This window comes from Heterocephalus glaber, unplaced genomic scaffold (genome assembly GCF_053883595.1).
Source record: "Heterocephalus glaber isolate CG9 unplaced genomic scaffold, H.glaber_assembly_v1.0 deba00001523, whole genome shotgun sequence".
Lineage (NCBI taxonomy): Eukaryota > Metazoa > Chordata > Mammalia > Rodentia > Bathyergidae > Heterocephalus > Heterocephalus glaber.
The window spans coordinates 7,413,132-7,435,575 of NW_028258327.1; the positions used below are offsets into that span (position 1 = coordinate 7,413,132).

The following is a 22,444-nucleotide window of genomic DNA, read 5'->3' on the forward strand; positions in this document are numbered from 1 at the left end:
TAGTAAGACTGCAAAGCAGGAATAATGCTTTTCTATTTAATAATTAGTCTATTTTCATAAAATGCAAATTTTGCCCTATGAAATGACATGATCTGGGAGGTCCTGAGTCACGCAGAAGATGCCGAATCAGCCCGCTGCAGACAGGCAGGTCTGCCCACACCCTACTGAGGTCCCCAGTCCCGCAGAACATGCTGAATCAGCCTGCTGCAGATAGGCAGGTTTGTGCACGCCCTACCGAGGTCCTGAGTCACACAGAAGACACCGAATCACCCCACTGCAGACAGGCAGCCACCTGATTCCACATTACCAAGGCGCAGAGGACACCAGACCACCAGAACAAGGTACTGAGTCCCACTGTTCCCAGCCCAGAGGTAGGGGCTTCTGAGCTGTCATCCCACTCCTCCTGGTCCAGAGGAAGGTGCTTCCCAGTCACCATCCCTCCCACTGCTCCCAGCCCAGAGGAAAAGGCTTTCGGGCCACCTTCTGTCCCACTGCTCCTGGCCAAGAGGAAGGGGCTTACAGGCCACCATCCCTCCCACCGCTCCCGGCTCAGAGGAAGGGGTTTCTGAGCCACCATCCTATTGCTCCTGGCCCAGAGGAAGGGCTTTCCCAGCCACCATCCCTCCGGCTGCTCCCAGCACACAGGAAAGGGCTTTTGGGTCACCATCCCTACCGCTGCTCCTGGCCCCTGTCCCACCTCACCCAGCTCAGAGGAGGTAATCTGTGCAGGTGCTAACAGACCCCCGCCCCAGTCGAAATGAGAAAACACATACATAAGTCTCAAAACTAGACTTCCAGATCACCTACAGCAACCCCAAAGGGAAATGAGATGGAACACTCTGATACTCAACCACCTGGACCCACTGAACTGGCAACAAAAGGGGATCTGGAAAAAATGAAATCAGAAATAATTTCTCAGATAACAGGAGAAATTGTGCCCCTAGTGCAAGACATGATTAATAAATCTAGAGAGGAGCTGAGGAACATGATGGAATCCCAACATCAGAAACAAATGGAATCCATAAAACAGATGCAAATAGATTTCCAGGACATGAAAAACTCCATTGAAAGTCTACAAAGAAGAATGAGCCAATGTGAGGACAGAATTTCAGATATAGAAGATAAGATTGCAATTAGTGACTAGGAAAAGAAAAATTTCTTCAAAATTATAAGGGAACATGAGAAATCAATCCAGCAGCTGCTACATAATGCAAAAAAGAATAACATAAGACTGATTGGGCTCAATGAAGAAACAGGAGAGAGGGCAGATGACATAAAAAATCTCTTCACAGAAATAATGGCAGAAAACTTCCCAAGCAGGGGAAAAGAGCATGACATACAGATAAGTGAGGCATATAGGATTCCAAATAGCCTTGATCAAAAAAAATCTACACATAGGCATATAATTGTTAAGATTCCAGAAACACTACAGAAGAACAAAGTTCTCCAAGCAGTTAGAGAAAAGAAACAAATCACATACAAAGGAAAGCCCATGAGAATCACAGCACACTTCTCAACACAAACCATCAAGGCAAGAAGAGCTTGGAGTGACATATTCCAAGCCCTAAAAGAAAACAGCCTCCAACCCAGATTGATGTACCTGCAAAACTATCTTTCAAAATAGATGGAGAAATAAGATACTTTCATGACAAAGAGCACCTTAGGAACTTCATGAATACCAAACCAGCACTCCAAAGAATTTTACACAATAGCCTAGGAACAGACATTGAGGATCACAATCCCAGGAAGCAAAGCAGAATGAACCCATCTGGCATGACAAGAAATTGAATGTAAAGGGGGAGAATCCAACAAAAAGAAAAAGTCATGGCAATGACAAGTCAATATGTTTCAGTTATAACCATCAACGTTAATGGTCTCAATTCACTAATCAAAAGAAATAGACTGGCAGAATGGGTCAAGAAGCAAAATCCAACAATATGCTGCATACAAGAAACACACTTAATTCAAAAGGAAACTCATAGACTGAAAGTTAAAGGGTGGAAAACAATACTGCATGTGACAGGAACCCAAAAAAAAGCAGGAGTAGCTATCTTCTTTGCAGACCAAGGAGATTTCAAACCAACACTGATTAAGAGAGACGAAGAAGGACACTACATCCTTGTAAAGGGAAGAATCCAAGAGGAAGAGATGACAATCATAAATATCTATGCACCAAACACTAGTGCACCCAACTATATAAAACAAATACTAATGGACATGAAAAGTCATATATGCACTAATACAATTGTAGTGGGGGACCTCAACACCCCACTGTCACAAATAGATAGATCAACTAGACTAAAAATAAGTAATGAAATACTAGAACTCAATCGAACTCTTGAACAAATGAACTTAACAGATGTTTACAGAGTCTTCCACCTCACAAAATCAGAATACACATTCTTCTCAGCTGCACATGGGTCATTCTTCAAAATACACCACATACTCACACATAGAACATGTTTAAGTAAGTGCAAAGGAATTGAAGTTATCCCTTGTATATTATCAGACCATAGTGCGATGAAATTGGAGATCCATAGCAAAAGAAACTCAAAAAATTTCATAAACACATGGAAATTGAACAACACACATCTGAATAACCAATGGGTCACAGAGGAAATTACAGAAGAAATCAGACAGTTCCTTCAATTAAATGACAATGATAATACAACATACCGGAATCTATGGAACACAATGAAAACAGTGTTATGAGGGAAATTCATAGCAGTGAATAAGCATATTAGGAAAACAGAACGAGCCCAATTAAACAATCTGATGCTGAACCTCAAGCTTCTAGAAAAAGAAGAGCAGGACAACCCCAAAGCTCATACAAGGGAAGAAATTATAAAGATCAGAGGAGAAATCAATGCGATGGAGACTAATAGAACCATACAAAAACATCAATGAAACCAAGAGGTGGTTCTTTGAAAGAATCAACAAAATTGACAAACTTTTAGTCAACCTTGTCAGAAGAAGGAAAGAAAAGGCCCAAATCCATGCAATTAGGAATGAAAAGGGTGAAATTACAACAGACCCAGCAGAAATCCGGAGGATCACCAATACCTACTTCCAGAAACTATACACCAATAAGATGGACAACACAGAAGAAATGGACAGATTCCTAGATACATATGAATTACCAAAGTTGAACGAAGAAGACCTAAAAATTCTGAACAACCCAATATCAACCAATGAAATTGAAAATGTAATTAAAAACTTATCAACTAACAAAAGTGCGGGCCCTGATGGCTTCACTGCTGAATTCTACAAGACATTTAGAGAGAACTGCTGCCACTACTGTTGAAACTCTTCAATGAAATTGAAAGGGAAGCAATACTCTCAAATTCATTCCTAGAAGCAAGCATCACCTTGATCCCCAAAGCAGAGAAAGACCCAACTGAAAAAGACAACTATAGGCCAATCTCACTCATGAACATAGATGCAAAAATCCTTAATGAGATAATGGCAAACAGAATGCAGAAGATCATCAAGAAGATCATACACCCTGATCAAGTGGGATTCATCCAAGGGATGCAGGGATGGTTCAATATACAAAAATCAATTAATGTAATACACTATATCAATAGAGCCAAGGACAAAAACCATATGATTATCTCCATAGACGCAGAAAAAGCATTTCACAAGATCCAACATGCATTTATGATAAAAACCCTACAAAAAATTGGAATAGATGGTCTCTACCTCAAACTGATAGAAGCCATCTATGAAAAACCAACAGCCAATATCATACTAAATGGTCAAAAACTGAAATCCTTCACACTAAAATCAGGAACAAGACAAGGATGTCCAGTTTCTTTTTTTTTTAATAGGAGATGAGAAAGTCTTTATTGATGAGGGAAAAATAAGCTTTGCTGGTCACTCGCAAGATGAGGTCAGTAGGTGAGCATCTCCAGTAGCTCATCATCACTCTCCTTGTAACTGGCTGATTCTGCAGGCTCGGCCTCTTTGCTGGAGTTCCACGTGGCCTCTGGATCTTCCACTCTGGCTCTTCTGTGCCTGATGCAGAGGGCGATAATGACAGGTATCAGTATCATAACCAGGGCTGCTAATGCCCCGATGATCCAGTTGTATATATACATGTCTTCAAGAACATGTTCTCTGAACATCCGAGGCATCTGCTGTCCCTTCTGCTTGCCATGGGCTTCTGTCCCCTCCATGACCATGGGGTCAGAATACAGCTGCTGCTGCTCCCACTGGGCCTGGGACACTGTGGACTCCAGCTGTCCAGTCAGAAGCATCAGCAGGCGGCGAGACTTGGAGATGAGCTTGCCACAGGCTGGGGGCACGGGGAGCTCAGCGCAGTCCATTTTCAAAATGCTGATGAGCTGGGCGATGAGCCATCTCACGCTGTCATCAGGGATGAGCGGCTGCAGCAAGTGATTCAGCTGCATTTCTAACCCAACCCCCAGGGACGGCAGCACTGGGGAGGTGATGTGTGTGGGGCCCGAGGCAGAGTCTGCAGCAGACACACTCAGGTCCCCTGGTGCTGACAGGAAGCCTCCTGGAGGGGAGTCCATGAGGCTCCTCCGTGCCCGGAACCCAGGCCTCTTTGCTGAGCTCAGGTCACTGCATGCATTTCCCTTGGTGAGCTGTGCCCTCAGGTTGGCCTGGGCTGTTCTGAGGGACACAGGGAAGAGAGTTTCAGCCAAGCGACAACTCTTTTGTGACTGCCAGGCAGGTGGAGTTGCCTTCATTCTTAGCACTCTGTCCTGCCCGTGGTTTAGAAACCGCATGCTGTGGGTGAAGTCTTTCGCTCTGCTTCTCACCACAGGCTGGGCTCTGGCAGGGGTGGAGGTGGGGGACCTGCCCAGCCAGGGAGCTGGCAGGGAGGAAGGGGTGGCCACCCTCTGTCCTTCTGTGAGGATGGAGAATCTCTCCAGGTTCCTGGGGCTGGGTCCCCCCATGACGCTGCTCCAGCTCCATGGCACTGGGGTCCCCAAGGCTGCTTGTGCAAGGGGCCAGGTGACCTGCCTGTCCCTGACCTGCTGCTTCCTCCTGTCCTGCAGCAGCCTTTAACCTGTGCCCTTCAGGCCCCTGAGGCCCCTGTCCACTGTGTGCAGCCTTCTTCCTCTCAGGTTCTCCACCATGCTGTTTTCCTGTGTCGGAGCCCTTCCCAGTGTTCTAGATATTTGGGGCTCCAAGGTGGGACCCAAAATGCTGGGCTGTATATGCCTGACAGTGTCTTCTTCCTTCTTAACCTCCTCCATTTTTTTCTGAATTTCTACATTTGACCGATTTCTGAGCAAATTCAGCTCTTCCAATTTATTTTTGTGGATTCATGGATAAAGGAGGAGTTCTTTATATCCTTTTTTAAAGAATCTGTGTTATCTCCATGAAATGCATTTGGAAAAAGCCTTGCAATGAGTGGCAGTAGAGCTGACTGCACATCCTCTGGGTTTCCCTCTGAGAGATAGGGCACCACATAGCTGAGGGCGTTGATCACATCACTTTGGTCATCAAACTTGAGCTGGTCACTCATGATGCCCGACCAGGGGGCCACACTTTGCTGTGAAGATGACATCCCAGGCTCGATGCTCAGCTGGGTGCTGGTGCTGTTGTTCTGGGCCTGTAGCGCCTTCATGAGCCTCCCATCCACATTCCCCATGGCTGCTGCCTCAAGGCACTGCATGGTGTTGGACAGACAGGTGCTGTCACAGTCCAGCTTGACAGTCGGGCACACAACCTCGATATCACTCTTAATTTGGCAGAGGCAGCAGGCCATGTGGCTCGGCAAGATCAGTTTTTGCAACTCCAGAGTCATGGTGAGGATGTTTTCCAGCACTGCAGGGGGCACATGTGTTGCTCCCAAGTCTAGGTGTTTTAATGCTGGTAATTTAAAAAAAGATGGATCTTTGATAGTTGTCAGAGGGTTATTGTTGAGGACTACTTGATGTAAAAACTGCATCCCATGCCATGCATGAAATGTTCCATAGCTGATCTGAGAAACAAAATTGCAACGAAGATTTACAAACTGCCAAAAGGGTAGTGAGTCAAATGTCCCTCTTTCAATTGAATGTATTTTATTGCAGGATAAATCTAAGTACTGCAGGGACAGCAGGCCTGCAAAGGAGTCTTTTCATAATTCAGTCAGGGAGTTTCCACTGAGATTTAGTTTCTCAACCCACTGGTATGTTCTCCAAACATTCTTATCAAGGGAAGAAATAGAATTTCCTTGGAAATTTAAGACAGTGAAGGTCCTGTTGTGGGCATTGGGCTCGAGGGCAGGCACCTTGTGCAGCCTGAGGGTGGGGCCAAGGTCAGTGCAAGACAGGGTCTCCTCCTGGCAGGAACAGAGCTCGCATATGTCCTTGTGTGTCCTGCTGCTCTGTGCACTTAGCACAGTTAGAGCCTTCACCTCCGCTGGTTGAGTGGTGACTTCAGTCAGGATTGGATGCTGAGCCTGAACCTGGTCTGGGCGTGGCAGCGTCACCCCAGTCTGTGTTACAGGAGCTGTAGATTTCTGCAGGGACGGAGAGTGTGCAGCCCCTGTGGAGGGCACGGCAGTGCTGCTGGGATCCACGTGGGAAGGTGGGCCTGCGACCAGGCATGATGGGCAATGTTGAGTGGGCTCCTGACCAGGACTTGGAGCTCCCGTCTCCGGAGGCACTGGAGATTGAGTGACAGACTCAGCAGGGTCTGCAGGCTGGGAGGAGGGCTTCTGCACAGCTGGAGGAACTCTAGCTTCTGCAGTCCACAGTGGAGTTCTGGTAAGCTGTGGGTCCAAAGGTCCAACTGTGCCCAGAATCAGGTTTGGTGGTGGAAGTGTCACCTCTGCTGGCCTTGCGTGAACAGCTGCAGACCTCAGAAGCAGTTTTCGGAGCCTCTCTTGCCAAGGTAGCTTGGCACACAGACCTTGAGGTGGGGCGGCAACCTTTTCCAGCTCTGGGGACAGCTGTCCCGCAAACCTCTGAGGTGGAGAAAACATCTTGGTGGGCACCGAGGAATCTGGGTAAACAAAGCCCCCAGGCTCTTCTGGGGGAGTAAGAGCAGTGAGTGATTCGTGCGGGAGATCAGAATCGAGGGATGAGGCCTTATTAGCTGCTAGGGGTGCAGAGTTCAGGTGAACTCAGTATGGGGGTCCAGCCTGGCTGTGGGACAGCCAGGATGGGCAGGCACATCTGTTGCCAGTGCAGCAACAGTGTAGCCCAGAAATAAAGGGAAAACATGACAGGGCAAGGTTCAGTTGCACAGATCTAGACAAGTAGGGTGCTGACCCTAGGTCTGCTAGAACCTTTCTGGCAGCCACCTGTGTGGCAAGTGCCTTGGTAACGGTGCTCACCCACATTCTGCCACACCCCACCCTTTCTGTATGACATCATAGTAGAGGAAACCTTTCTCAGGGCTGCCCATCAGTGCCCAGGCCTGACTCTCTTTCCCTTAAAAGGTGACAGTGGCTTTTCGCAGGGCCTCTTGTCCATAGCAATGCCAAGGTGTGGTCTTGGGCCTGCACCAGCCATTGGGTGGGGTGGGGAAGAGGTTCCCCTGGAAGTTAGGGCTTGGTATTGGGATGCTCAGAAGTGTTGCAGCAGAGAGGAGCAGCTCTGTGCTATAGCCAAGTGTTATAACTCAGTGTGGTGGCTCTGAAACACAGCCCTGAGGCACAGCTGAGCTTTATTGCTCAATGTGGCAACTCCAGGTCACAGCTCTCATTCTTTGAAGACTTGAGAATCTGATGGTCAGTTGAAGAGGTAGAGATAAGCCTTTTAGTAGAGGAGTCTGAGCACTCTACCAGAAATGAGAGCCTCCTTATATAGGGAGCCACAGGGTAGGTGAGCATGCTCATTGAAGTGGGGGGGGGGGGGGGGTGTTGCAGAACATTTCTGACAGGATCCAGAGCTTAACAGAACCTTCTTGTGAGAGGGCAGGGCTTAACAGAACATTCCTGAAAGGTCACACAGTTCAAACAGCCACACACCACTTTGATACACTGGGCAGGAGCCCAGCCACATAAACTTACATTTCCAAAACAAAACATTCTGTGGAGAAAAAAATGGAGGCAAGGCCAGGGCCTGTCTTACTGTTTAGCACTGCTCTATCAGAAGTAGTAGTCCAGCCCTGGCAACTGGAGCTCTTCCCCCTCCACCTGAAACCCAGAGTGAGTCTTCCTCCCCTTGGCTGCACTGCTTCCAAGCAAAATCAAGACCAGGTGGGGTGGAGGCAGGAGAGCACATCTGAAGGCGATTTCTTCCACAGTGTTGCCATTTGCTCTGAACTCGGTAAGGGTTCCATGTTTCAGAACTCACTCCTCTCCATCAGATTCGGGCTTCATAGACATCCCCACTGTGATGACTTCACAGTTTCAAAGGGAGTTTGAACCCGGGACAGAGACCATGGGACCAGCAGATACTTCAGATCAGAAGGCAGGGGCAATTTTTATTCTCCAAGAACCACAACACCCTGGGATACAATGAGCAAAGCTTCAGAGAAAGCACTGCAAGGCTGGCCATGTAGCTCAGTTGTGCTGCACCTGCCTCACAAGCACAAGGTCCTGAGTTCCACCCCAGAGCCACGATGCACACTTTTGGGAACACGCCTGTCAAAGCCTTCTCAGCAGCAAGCTTCTGGGCCACCTTCCTCTTCATAACCGATGCCATTGGCCCTGGGAGATGGGTGTCACCACCAGCTGGTCGATGCCCGTCTTGGAGTTGTAGACCTTCTGCTTCACGAAGCCGGGGTCCACCACGTAGTAGATGCCGTCAATGGTCAACGAGGTCTCCGTGATGTTGGTGACAATCACGACCTTCCAGATGCCCAGCGGGGCCGGGTCGAAGATGCCGGTCTGCATCTCGCTGGGCAGGGCGGAGTACACAGGCAGGATGATCAGCTCGGGGACGTCAGGGCCCAGCGACTTCATCCTCTCATACAGGATCTCGCAGGCCGTGTCGATCTCTTCCTGCCTGGTCAGGAAGACCAGGATGTCACCTTCTTCAGCAGCCTGAAGAGCACGTCGGTGTGGATCGTCCGTTCGTGCGCCTCGTCCAGCATGATGATGGCATACTGTGTCAGGTCGGGGTCGATTAGGCACTCGCGCAGCAGCATGCCATCCATCATGTGCTTGATGACGGTCTCGGGGCTGGTACAGTCCTCGAAACGGATGGTGTAGCCCACCTCCTGCCCCAGGCAGCAGCCGAACTCCTCGGACACCTGCTTGGCCACGGACATGGAGGCGAGGCGCCAGGGCTGGGTGCAGCCCATCTTGCCCCGGGATGTGTAGCCAGCCTCGGCCAGGTACTGGGTGATCTGTGTGGTCTTCCCAGACCTGGTCTCGCCAATGACAATGAGGATCTGGTTGTCGTGGACGGCCTGAAGGCGCAGGAGATACGGTCACGCACAGCCGCCGTGGACTCGGAGAGCAGGCTGGGATGGGGATGGGGACCCGGACGCCGACGCCGACGCTGACGCTGACGCCGACGCTGATTTTATAAATCCCTATAAAGGAAGCTAAGCATCTAGCTATCAAACTTTTTTCTTAATATGTAATATTGAGATTTGAAATGTCAGTCATGTGGTTAAATACTAACTATTCCATTCGTTTCTATTTCAATTGAGATGACTTCATTATTGGCAGACGTGTTGGATAAAGAGATTCTTGTATACTTTTGAAGGGAAGTTTAGTGATATTATTTATTTTAATAAACATTCTCTTTGAGTCAGTAATTCCAGTCTCTGGACTATGTACTATAGTTGAATATATATACTAATATATATTTTATATACAAATATTTATATACACAAATACACATGGATATACACAAGTACACAGTTCATATCTGCACATGAAACAAAAAACACTGGTAACACACTAGTAGAAGAAAAGCTAAATAAGTGAAGAAATACCATAAATATTAAAAAGAATATGTTAAGTATAAATGTATTGTCATAGAGGTTGTTAAATACAAAATAACAAGGAACATAGTGTAAAGGGCCTATTCTCTTTTCAAAAATATTATATGGTTAATTGTATGCATTTAAAATGTAGAGAAATACGCTGGAAATAGTTAATAGTGATTATCTCTTCTGGGTTAATTAGGGAATTCTACTCCATACTGTTTGAACATTTATGATTCATTTATTCATTTGACCAAAATTTATTAAGCACCTAAAATGTGCCATATAATTTTCTAGGTGCCAGAGGTATACAAGTAAACAAAACAAAGTTCTCAGTTGTGTTCCTTTTTTAAAAAGCAGAAGAAACCATAAAGGTTCCATTGAGGATTTTTTTTACATTCCTGGAATATCAATTATTATGAGAAAATTTTAAAAAGCCATTCATTTAATAATCCTTGTTGAAATTCTTTATCCTTTTCTCTTTTTTTCCTTTTTTTTGCTCAAAAGTTTTCTAATATTAAACTAATTCTAATTATATCTTTTTTTTTTTTTTTTTTTTTTTTTGGTGCCGGGGATCGAACTTGGGTCCTTGTGCTTGCGCAGCAGGCAGTGAAACCATTGAGCTAAATCCCCAGCCCAATACAGAAGGAATCTAATTATATCTTAATAGAAGCCATCACTAAAGCACTCTCTTTTAGATCTGGTAGTTTTATGAAAAATTTTGTCATGCAAAATTTAGTTTTGTAACTAAATATCTAAATGTGCAATTATGTATGAATAATGAAATACAATTGTATTTTCATTAGAAATACTTTATACAAAAGTAACAGGATAACTATGTATAAATAAATTTGATTAATCATAAACACAAATATTTTCATGAAGTTTAAACAATAATGATAGCTATTCTCTTGTATAACCACAAGATATTATGTTTATGCATCTGTAATATTTCAATACTTATTCAACTTACCACTAAGATCAGAAGCTTTTAAGATTTATATTAATATTACAAGAATATAGTGAATTTTGTGCAATTCACTCTAAATTTGTTGTAAAATTCATAAAGATTAATATTAATTAATGTTTCCATTTTATTGTACTCTGACAGGTCCCTCTCAAATTTTCTTAATATCTTAATATTTTTCTTTCACTTTTAATTAATAAAAATATTTAGTGAATTATTCATAGAACTTATTTGCTTTCAATAAAAATATTCATACCCATAAATATAAAATGTTTCTAAAGTACCTTTCATATTTATAATGAACTAAATTAACCAACTATTATCTGAATAGTCTAAAAAATACAAAATATATAAACTCCAAATATCTACCAAATAACCTGTACCATAATGCTATTGTACACTGACAGTGATACGAATTATCGTGAATAGAAATTATTTGATACTTTAAACACCATCTACTCAGAAGAGGATTCATTAGGTTAGGCCTGACTTGCCTAGCCATGACCTCCCCTTGATTCAAGAACTTTCACAGCTGGCTGTAATTTGAGGAATTTCCGCTAGATGGCAGTGTAGGTTGAATATCAAATGTTGACAATCTTCAAAGTTGGTGCCAAACTAAAAACACACAATTAACTAAACTGACTCCTTGTTATCATCAAAAATATATCTCTGTGAATAAAGAAAATAAATACATGACCAAACAAGAAAATAGTTTGTAAATGAGCAAGATTTTAAGCAAAAAAATAAGCACATTTGCTACAGTTTACCTTTCTTAGTGTCTCAAATTTGAGGGAGTTTATGACATTCCCCAAAGAATTAATTTTAGAATTCAACATATCCAGCCTACACTCCCACACTTGAGATTCTTAATCAGAAGGCCAGCTATGGACAAAAGTTCATTTTTAAGAAATATCTGAGGTTATTCTAATACAGATGGTCTGTGAGAAACCCTGCTGTAAAACTTGAGCTCCCGGAGAAATAGCATTTATGGTTTACGAACTCTTACTCCAGTCCCTTGTGTGGCCACAGCCTCCAGCCCTAATACCTGCCTCCTGTCTTCATACATTTGAAATGTATTCAAATGTCCTCACATCAAAGACATTGGAACAAGGGTAGAAAACATCCCTGATCTTTATTACAGCATATCCAAAACTTATCCCTTCAAAAATAAATGGCCACATAGAAAGTACATAACTGCAATGACATTAATATTTGTGAGGGAGTTCATTGCTCAGTTCACTCCTGAAGCAAAAACTGTACTCACTACCTTCTGTCATCTACTCACATTTCTGACTCGGTTGTGCCTACATCTAGGATTCCTCTACCTGTCTGGTGTCCACACGAAGCCATCTCTTCCTATACACCTCTTTGCATGTAGTCTGCCTAAGTCCTGCCCTGATTCCCCCAGCTCTGGTTCTGGTCACTACCTTTGACATCTCGGCTTCTTCCACACAGACTTACCTTCCCATGTCCTCCCACTTGCAAATAACTTTGATCCAGCTTTTGGCACAGTGGTTGTTATCTGTGATGTTCACTTGCTTATGTCTAAACTTAGAGGAATAGGAGTGGCAGATTTAAATAATAAGGGGCCTCTGAGTCACTTGTAAGTAATAGTGATTACACTTGACATTCCATATTGTTCCTAATTACCAATTGCTTGAGGGAGTAGCTCAAGTATTTCTCCAATTAATGTGTTATTAATTGAGTGAAGGTACTTCATCCCTGTTGTGTTTCAGTAATTTTCATCTTCTATTTAGTCAGAAGGTTGGGGGGTTGTTGTTGTTGTTTTGTTTTGTTTTGTTGTTATTGTTTTTGGTACCAGGAATCAAACTTGGGACCTTTTGCTTGCGAGGCAGACAGTAGAACCACTGAGCTAAATCCCCAGCATAGTCAGAGTTTTATAAGGAGTAGCTACAAATTTTTATCACACATATTTGAAGTAAATGTTGATGTCATTATATGGTTTATCTCCTTTACTTTTTGATATGAAAAATTCTATCACTACATTTCTAACATTGAACTACTCTGATTTTTAAAACAAATTGTACTCATAGGCCAATTTTTTTTTAATACTCTGCTGGATTAGATTCCAAAGTACCTTTTTCTTAAACAATTTTGCATCTCTTAATCTGTGAAACCAGTGCTGTGGTGATTTTTTTTCCTACTCCTCCTCTTCATTCTCTTCCTCTCCTTCTTCCCTCCTCCTCATTTCTTTGTATTTTCTTTATAAGATTAAGTTCTATGGGTACACCATTCTATACAATAAGTGAGATGATTTCCAACATTTTATGATTCTAAATTCATTTAATTTAGTTAACTGGCCTTTAAAAGTTACTCAGCCATTAACAATAAAACCACCTGGGTTTGGTGCCTTTTATGATAGATCTTTATTTTTCTGATCTCTTCTGCAGTGACTGGTCCATCTTGATTTTATATTTGGGAGGGAAACCAATATTAATGTTTTCTTAGGAAATAATTCTTTTTTTCTAATTTTTAAAAATTATTACTTTGATGTCATATAACATTGTCTTATAAATCTTTCTTTCTCTAGATCATTGTGATCGTATCTATCACAAGTTTTTATGCTTTTCTCCTAACAGCTTTTGACCCCCAGGACTTCCTCTTCCCTTTCCACCCCACATCAAGGTAAGCCAGTAAGAAAGCCCAGGTTCTCCTATGTTGGGTGCTGGTGGGAAATTCAAACAACGCAAGCCTCACCCAACATGTGGGCACCCTCACCGCAGCCTCTACCCTCTGACCACAATAAAACCCAAACCGTTTCCTTTCTCTGCTACATAGTGTAGGCCTACTTAGGAGCCTACACTAATTACCCAGAAGTCCTCATTGTGTAAGCAATAAATTTTTTTACACCCTCTTGGTGCATATGTGGTGTCATCATCAGTCACACCCAAACCACATCTGGGTGGGGTATTCCATCCCATTGTGTTAGTAACCACTCAATGGTGTGAGCAGGATATGTAGGTGTTGACCACTGCCAGGAGGGTGTCTTCTTTTCTTGCATTGACTTGCTCAGTGGCTGTGCTGCTCTGTCCTGCATTTGCTGAGTCCTACCAAGCCCCTGATACAGATCTTGCCAACCTAAGTCATATGTTTCTTTGATTGGCATTTAGATTCAGAAGCATGGGATTGACACTCTTGTTAAAGTGTCACTTTCTCCTATGCCTTGGCCTTGACTTATCTGGACATCTCAGTTTGAATCATGTGACTAATTCCAGCACAAACCATGGCTGATATTAGGCCCCGAGAAATGACTCTTATCCTGCACTTTTTGGTTTTGTGTCTCTGCCAGGCATTATCTCCTGTCTTACAGACAAATTCGGGGGAAAGATACTGATTGCCATTTGCACATCATAATATAGGTCTTAATTAATTTTAATAACTGTTGACATACACCAAGTGGCAAAACTTCATGACCTTGATCAATCCTGGAACTCAAATTAGTTTTATCTGGAAATCTCAATGAATTTAAATAAGGTACTTGCTATAATTTTAGGGAAGTCTCTGAACATAAAATAGAAGAAAAATTAGTGTGCCTCTCCTTACCCTTAAATCCACATAGTCAAAAACAAAATTCTACATAGACATAGCCCATAATTGTAAAATGTCCCCTTATGAGCACGGACATCCAGACCCAATGAGCAATAAATTAAAATTAAATAAGTCTTTGGCACTTACAGTCATCTTGACAAAAAAGAGACTCCATAGACCTCCTCCCCACTCCTGGCTAAAATATTTTCTATGACCCAGTGTAAATTAAAACAACTTTTGAAGATTGAAACCCATTACTCAAGACATATTCAGAGAAGGGCCAATTCTCCATCTAACAACCCAATTTGGAATGTCCTTAAAACTGAAAAGAATGATTGACATCTCATGGTGAAGCATCACAACCTTATTGCCACGGCCCCACTCATTAAGGTCCTAATATTCACTATTATTAAAATTACTGACTCCACCCAATAAATAAATATCAAACACTTCACAGTCATAGAGTGACTAAAATGTTCTCTTTGGTGCTTGTTTCACCAGCTTCTTGGTTGCAATTAGCCTTCACTTTCAAAGCAATGCAGTGCACTTCTTCTAGGCTACCTGAAGGATACAAGAATAGCCCTGTCATGGCACACAGTTTTGCAGACCTAACTGAGGCCGACTTTCTCTAGTAATAGGATTATGGTATGATATTCACGGCACCCTGTTCTATGGAGATTCTTTGTGTGCTGTAATTCAGAATATTCAAGTATTCATGCAGGAGATCACAGAAAGGGACTGGAATATCACTCCACATATATTACAGCCTCACCATGGCAGTTAAATTCTTGAATATTATTTGATAAGTACAGCGCTGCTCCATTCTTGATCATGTCAAGAGATAACTATTGGCTCAACATCCACAATGTTAAAGTGAATTTAATATCTTGAGTTCTGGAGACAACATTATTTGCATTTACAAATTTTACTTCGGCTCAACTATGCTACTGTTCACATATCAGCCCACCATGAATGGCATGTCCTCCAAAATCTGTCCAAATTGCAATACAACAAGCAATCCCATTAGCATCTGGCCCAGACAGTCCTTCTGTGTAAAGATGTAAACAAATTTCTTTCACGCCTCCTAAAATCTCTAGAACATCCTTGATGGTAGTTGTCCACAGATTTCTGATACAAGAAACTATCTTTCTCAGCAGCCCTCCTCCCCCATATGTCATTAGTGTGGCCAAATTCTGGTGCCAAATTCTGGGATGTCCTGAAAATAGCTCTCATTGGCCCTAAGCCTGTGATTCCCCATACCCACCTTCACATTATCTTTTCATTCACGTGAGCAGCACCCTGCCAGCTGAGCATTGCCAGTGAGACCTCCCTGCCACAAGATGGAGCCAAACCTGGGCTGCCTGCTATATCGCATTTGAAGGAAAGGTTAGCCTCCCTATACTTATGTGGGCAATAAACCTCCTTATACATTCTTGGTACATGTGTGGCATAATTAGTAAAAAGTAGGTTTCTTAAATGAAGTTACATGGGCCACAGAGTTGACACTTTAAGTAAGTCTTAAAGACCATAAAAATATCTCTACCCTTAATTCTGCCAGAATTAATAAAGGAATCTGTGGCTAAAAATAAGATTAGACTAGAAATAAGATTAATTTAAAAACAAATTTCTTAAATATGAACATTCATTCCTTTAAAATGTCCAAAGGTCACAGGATTTAGCTCAGTGGTTCTGCTGCCTGCCTCACAAGTGCAAGGTCCTGAGTTTGATCCCCAGTACCAAAAATAAATAAATAAATAAATAAATAAAATGTCCAAAAATTTCATCTCTAAACTGAACAATATTATAATAATAATGGAATAAATCTAACAAAAAAATACAACTTAAAGAAGAAGCCATAGAGTTTAATCAAAGTAGTTTATCAGTGGATATGAAACTTATAATGGAGCCAAAGATGCCTAATCACCCTGCTGCAGACAGGCAGGTCTGCGCACGCCCTACTGAGGTCACGAGTCACAGAGAACACACCAAATCAGCCAGCTGCAGACAGGGAGGTCTGCCCATGCCCTACCGAGGCCCCCAGTCATGCAGAAGATGCCAAATCTCCCCGATGCAGACAGGCAGGTCTGAGCATGCCTTACCGAGGTCCTGAGTCATGTGGAGCCTGCCTAATCAGCCCACTGCAGACAGGTAGCCACCTGGTTCCACACTACAAAGATGGGGAGGACACCAGACCACCAGACCACAGTACTGAGTCCCGCTGCTCCCGCCCAGAGGTAGGGGCTTCTGAACCACCATGCCACTGCTCCTGGTCCAGAGGAAGGGGATTTCTGGTCATCATCCTTCCCACTTCTTCCAGCACAGGGGAAAGGGCTTTTGGGCCATCTTCTGTCCCACTGCTCCTGGGCCAGAGGAAGGGGCTTCCCAGCCACCATCTCTCCCACCGCTCCCAGCCCACAAGAAAGGGCTTTTGGGCCACCATACCTACTGCTGTTCCTGGCACCTGTCCCACCATTCCCAGCTCAGAGGAGGTAATCCATGCAGGCACTAAAAGACCCCCATCCCAGTCGAAATGAGAAAACACATAAATAACTCTCAAAACCAGACTTCCAGATCACCTACAGCAACCCCAAAGGGAAATGAGATGGAACACTCTGATATGCAACCACCTGGACCCACTGAACTGGCAACAAAAGGGGATCTGGAAAAAATGAAATCAGAAATACTTTCTCAGATAACAGGAGAAATTGTGCCCCTAGTGCAAGACATGATTAATAAATCTAGAGAGGAGCTGAGGAACATGATGGAATCCCAACATAAGAAACAAATGAAATCCATAAAACTGATGCAAATAGATTTCCAGGACATGAAAAACTCCACTGAAAGTCTACACAGCAGAATGAGCCAGTGTAAGGACAGAATTTCAGATATAGAAGATAAGATTGCAATTAGTGAGGAGGAAAAGAAAAATTGCTTCAAAATTATAAGGGAACATGAGAAATCAATCCAGCAGCTGCTACATAATGCAAAAAAGAATAACATAAGACTGATTGGGCTCAATGAAGAAACAGGAGAGAGGGCAGATGACATAAAAAATCTCTTCACAGAAATAATGGCAGAAAACTTCCCAAGCAGGGGAAAAGAGCATGACATACAGATAAGTGAGGCATATAGGACTCCAAATAGCCTTGATCAAAAAAAATCTACATATAGGCATATAATTGTTAAGATTCCAGAAACACAACAGAAGAACAAAGTTCTCCAAGCAGTCAGAGAAAAGAAACAAATAATATACAAAGGAAAGCCCATCAGAATCACAGCAGACTTCTCAACACAAACCATCAAGGCAGGAAGAGCTTGGAGTGACATATTCCAAGCCCTAAAAGAAAACAGCCTCCAACCCAGATTGATGTACCCTGCAAAACTATCTTTCAAAATGGATGGAGAAATAAGATACTTTCATGACAAAGAGCACCTTAGGAACTTTATAAATACCAAACCAGCACTCCAAAGAATTTTACACAATAGCCTAGGAAGAGACATTGAGGATCACAACCCCAGGAAGCAAAGCAGAATGAACCCATTTGGCATGACCAGAAATTAAATGTAAAGGGGAGAACCCAACAAAAAGAAAAAGTCATGGCAATGACAAGTCAATACATTTCAGTTATAACCATCAACGTTAATGGTCTCAATTCACCAATCAAAAGAAATAGACTGGCAGAATGGGTCAAGAAGCAAAATCCAACAATATGCTGCATACAAGAAACACACTTAATTCAAAAGGAAACTCATAGACTGAAAGTTAAAGGGTGGAAAACAATACTGCATGCAACAGGAACCTGAAAAAAAGGAGTAGCTGTCCTCTTGGCAGATCAAGTAGATTTTAAACCAACACTGATTAAGAGAGATGAAGAAGGACACTACATCCTTGTAAAGGGAAGAATCCAAGAGGAGGAGGTGACAATCATAAATATCTATGGACCAAACACTAGTGCACCCAACTATATAAAACAAATACTAACGGACATGAAAAGTCATATATGCACTAATACAATTGTAGTGGGGGACCTCAACACCCCACTGTCACAAATAGATAGATCAACTAGACTAAAAATAAGTAATGAAATACTAGAACTCAATCAAACTCTTGAACAAATGAACTTAACAGATGTGTACAGAGTGTTCCACCCCACAAAATCAGAATACACATTCTTCTCAGCTGCACATGGGACATTCTTCTCAGCTGCACATGGGTCATTCTTCAAAATACACCACATACTCATGCATGGAACATGTTTAAGTAAGTGCAAAGGAATTGAAGTTATCCCCTGTATATTATCAGACCATAGAGCGATGAAATTGGAGATCCATAGCAAAAGAAACTCAAAAAATTTCATAAACACTTGGGAATTGAACAACACATTTCTGAATAACCAATGGGTCACAGAGGAAATTAAAGAGGAAATCAGACAGTTTCTTCAATTAAATGACAATGATAATACAACATATTGGAATCTATGGGACACAATGAGAGCAGTCTTATGAGGGAAATTCATAGCAGTGAATAAGCATATTAGGAAAACAGAATGAGTCCAATTAAACAATCTGATGCTGAACCTCAAGCTTCTAGAAAAAGAAGAGCAGGACAACCCCAAAGGTCATACAAGGGAAGAAATTATAAAGATCAGAGGAGAAATCAATGCAATGGAGACTAAGAGAACGATACCAAAAATCAATGAAGCCAAGAGTTGGTTCTTCATAAGAATCAACAAAATTGACAAACCCTTAGCCAACCTTGTCAGAAAAAAGAAAGAAAAGGCCCAAAGCCATGCAATTAGGAATGAAAAAGGTGAAATTAAAACAGACCCAGCAGAAATCCAGAGGATCATCAATACCTACTTCCAAAAACTATATACCAATAAAATGGAAAACATAGAAGAAATGGACAGATTCCTAGATACATATGAATTACCCAAGTTGAATGAAGAAGACCTAAAGATTCTGAACAACCCAATATCAATCAATGAAATTGAAAATGTAATTAAAAACTTATCAACTAACAAAATTGCAGGCCCTGATGGCTTCACTGCTGAATTCTACAAGACATTTAGAGAGGAACTGCTGCCACTACTGTTGAAACTCTTCAATGAAATTGAAAGGGAAGCAATACTCCCATATTCATTCCTGGAAGCAAGCATCACCTTTATCCCCAAAGCAGAGAAAGACCCAACTGAAAAAGAGAATTATAGGCCAATCTCACTAATGAACATAGATGCAAAAATCCTTAATACGATACTGGCAAACAGAATGCAGAAGATCATCAAGAAGATCATACACCCTGATCAAGTGGGATTCATTCCAGGGATGCAGGGACGGTTCAATATATACAAATTAATCCATGTAATACACTATATCAATAGAGCCAAGGACAAAAACCATATGATTATCTCCATAGACGCAGAAAAAGCATTTCACAAGATCCAACATGCATTTATGATAAAAAACCCTACAAAAAATTGGAATAGATGGTCTCTACCTCAAACTGATAGAAGCCATCTATGAAAAACCAACAGCCAATATCATACTACATGGTCAAAAACTGAAATCCTTCACAATAAAATCAGGAACAAGACAAGGATGTCCACTATCACCACTCTTGTTCAATATAGTTCTGGAAACATTAGCCACACCAATTAGACAAGAGAAAGAAATAAAAGGAGTAAAGATAGGTAATGAAGAAGTCAAATTGTCATTATTTGCCCATGACATGATCCTCTATATAGAAGACCCCAAGAACTCCACCAAAAACCTTCTAGACTTAATAACCAAATTCAGTCAAGTAGCTGGTTACAAGGTCAACACACAAAAATCAATAGCTTTCCTCTACACCAAGGACAGACTCACTGAGAGAGAAATAGGGCAAATAATTCCTTTCACAATAGCATCCAAAAAACTGAAATACCTAGGAATCAACCTAACGAAAGAAATCAAAGACCTCTTCTCTGAAAACTATGGCACTCTGAAAAGAGAGATTGAAAATGATATCAGAAAATGGACAGACATCCCCTGCTCCTGGGTAGGAAGGATTAATATAGTGAAAATGGCCATACTTCCAAAACTGTTATATAGATTTAATGCAATTCCAATTGAGATCCCAGCAGCATACTTCATGGACCTTGAGAAAACAATCCAAAACTTCATTTGGAACAAGAAGAGACCCAGAATAGCAAAAGCACTTCTAGGTAACAGAGACATGGCAGGGGGTATCACAATCCCCAACCTGCAACTATACTACAAAGCTACTGTGATAAAAAAAAAAACGGCATGGTACCGGCAAAGAAACAGACCTGAGGACCAGTGGAACTGATTAGAAGATGCAGAAACAACTCCAGACACACTCAGCCACCTCATCTTTGACAAAGGAGCCAAACACTCTCACTGGAGGAAAGATAGTCTCTTTAATAAATGGTGCTGGAAAAATTGGGCTTCAACTTGCCAAAGATTAAAACTAGACCTGTATCTCTCACCATGCACTAAACTAAAATCAAAATGGATTAAAGATCTAAATATTAAAATAGAAACTCTGAACCAGTTGGAACAGAGGTTAGGTAGAACCCTTGAAGACATTGGTGTAGGAAAAGAGTTTATGAACAAAACCTCAGTTGCCCATGAACTAGCACAAACAATCAACAAACAGGATCTCTTCTTATTAAAAAACTTCTGCACAGCAAGAGAAACCACCAGCAGTGTGAAGAGACAATCCACAATGTGGGAAAAAATCTTCACCTGCTCTTCCTCAGACAAAGGTCTACTATCTTGAATCTATAAAGAGCTGAAAAAGATCAGACCTCCCAAATTTAAAGACCCAATCCAAAAATGGGCATCTGAAATGAACAGACATTTCTCACACAAAGAAGTAGAAACACCAAATAAATACATGAAAAAATGTTCAACGAAACTGGTCATTGGAGAGATGCAAATGAAAACAACGCTGAGATTCCACTTCACTCCAGAAAGAATGGCTGCTATCATGAAATCAACCAATAACAAATGCTGGAGGGGCTGTGGGGAAAGAGGAACCCTGCTCCACTGCTGGTGGGAGTGTAGACTGGTGCAAGCACTGTGGAAATCAGTATGGAGATACCTCAAAGTACTAGGACTGGAAGTCCCATTTTACCCCACTATTTCACTGCCGGGGATCTTCCCCAAAGAATTAAAAGAATCATACCACAGTGATATATGTGCGCCCATGTTCATAGCAGCCCAGTTTGTGATAGTTAAAACTTGGAAACAGCCCAAATGCCCATCAACTGGAGACTGGATAAAGAAAATGTGGTTTTTTTATAAAAAGGAGTACTACTCAGCCATAAAAAATGAGAAATTAGAGATATTTATAGCTAAGTGGATGCACATTGAGGTGATACTCTTAAGTCAAATACATAGGACACACATGTACAAATACTGAATAGTTTCTCTGGTGTGAGAAACTGAAAGTGTAAATAATGACTAAATGTATAACAGGTAATCTGAAATCGGAAGAAAAGGGGCAAAGGGGAAGGAAGTGGGAGGGCTGGGGAAAGGATAGAAGGGAATGAGATTAATATGAGAAAATGGAAAAATAGGAACAAAATCTTTGTAAATAGGGAGGACTGGAGGGGTTGAAGGGAGGGCTGGGCAAGGGTGAAAAATAAGAACCAAGAGAGACTATGCAAAAGTGCAAATTTCCAATGATGAATGTCATTATATTGTATACCTAAAATGTACCAATGATTAGAATGAATAATCAATAATGCAAAATAGGAAGAAAAGTTCCAAAGGGGTAGGGGTAGTGGGAGGGGCAGGGGAAAGGAAAGAAGGGAAAGAAAAAGATGATGAGAAATGGAAAAAATGGTAATAAAGTCTTTGTAAATAGGGAAGGGTGGAGGGGGTGAAGGGAGGGCTAGGAATGGGGAAAAAATAAGAACCAAGATCCATTATGTAAAGGTACGATTCCCAGTGAGAAATGTAATTGTGTTGTATACCTACTACAATGTACCAGTAAAAGAATTTAATAAAAAAAAAAAGAAAAAAACTCATTCTGACTCAGGTATGATAGTGCACACCTTAATCCCAGCAGTC

General features: G+C 42.0%; 1 protein-coding gene and 1 pseudogene across 1 annotated transcript; both read right to left on the bottom strand.

The window, feature by feature from the left end:
• Positions 1 to 5,269: 5,269 nt before the first annotated feature.
• On the bottom strand, positions 5,270 to 5,926 carry LOC147824953 (leucine-rich repeat-containing protein 37A3 pseudogene; annotated as a pseudogene).
• Positions 5,927 to 6,097: 171 nt separating this feature from the next.
• LOC147824954 (uncharacterized) lies at positions 6,098 to 8,603 on the bottom strand. The gene is made up of 2 exons (XM_087187886.1): positions 8,555 to 8,603; positions 6,098 to 7,062 (listed from the first exon to the last, which is right to left on the bottom strand). Exons 1-2 carry the CDS (start codon positions 8,601 to 8,603, stop codon positions 6,098 to 6,100), a joined length of 1,014 nt encoding a protein of 337 aa, XP_087044012.1.
• Positions 8,604 to 22,444: the final 13,841 nt, after the last annotated feature.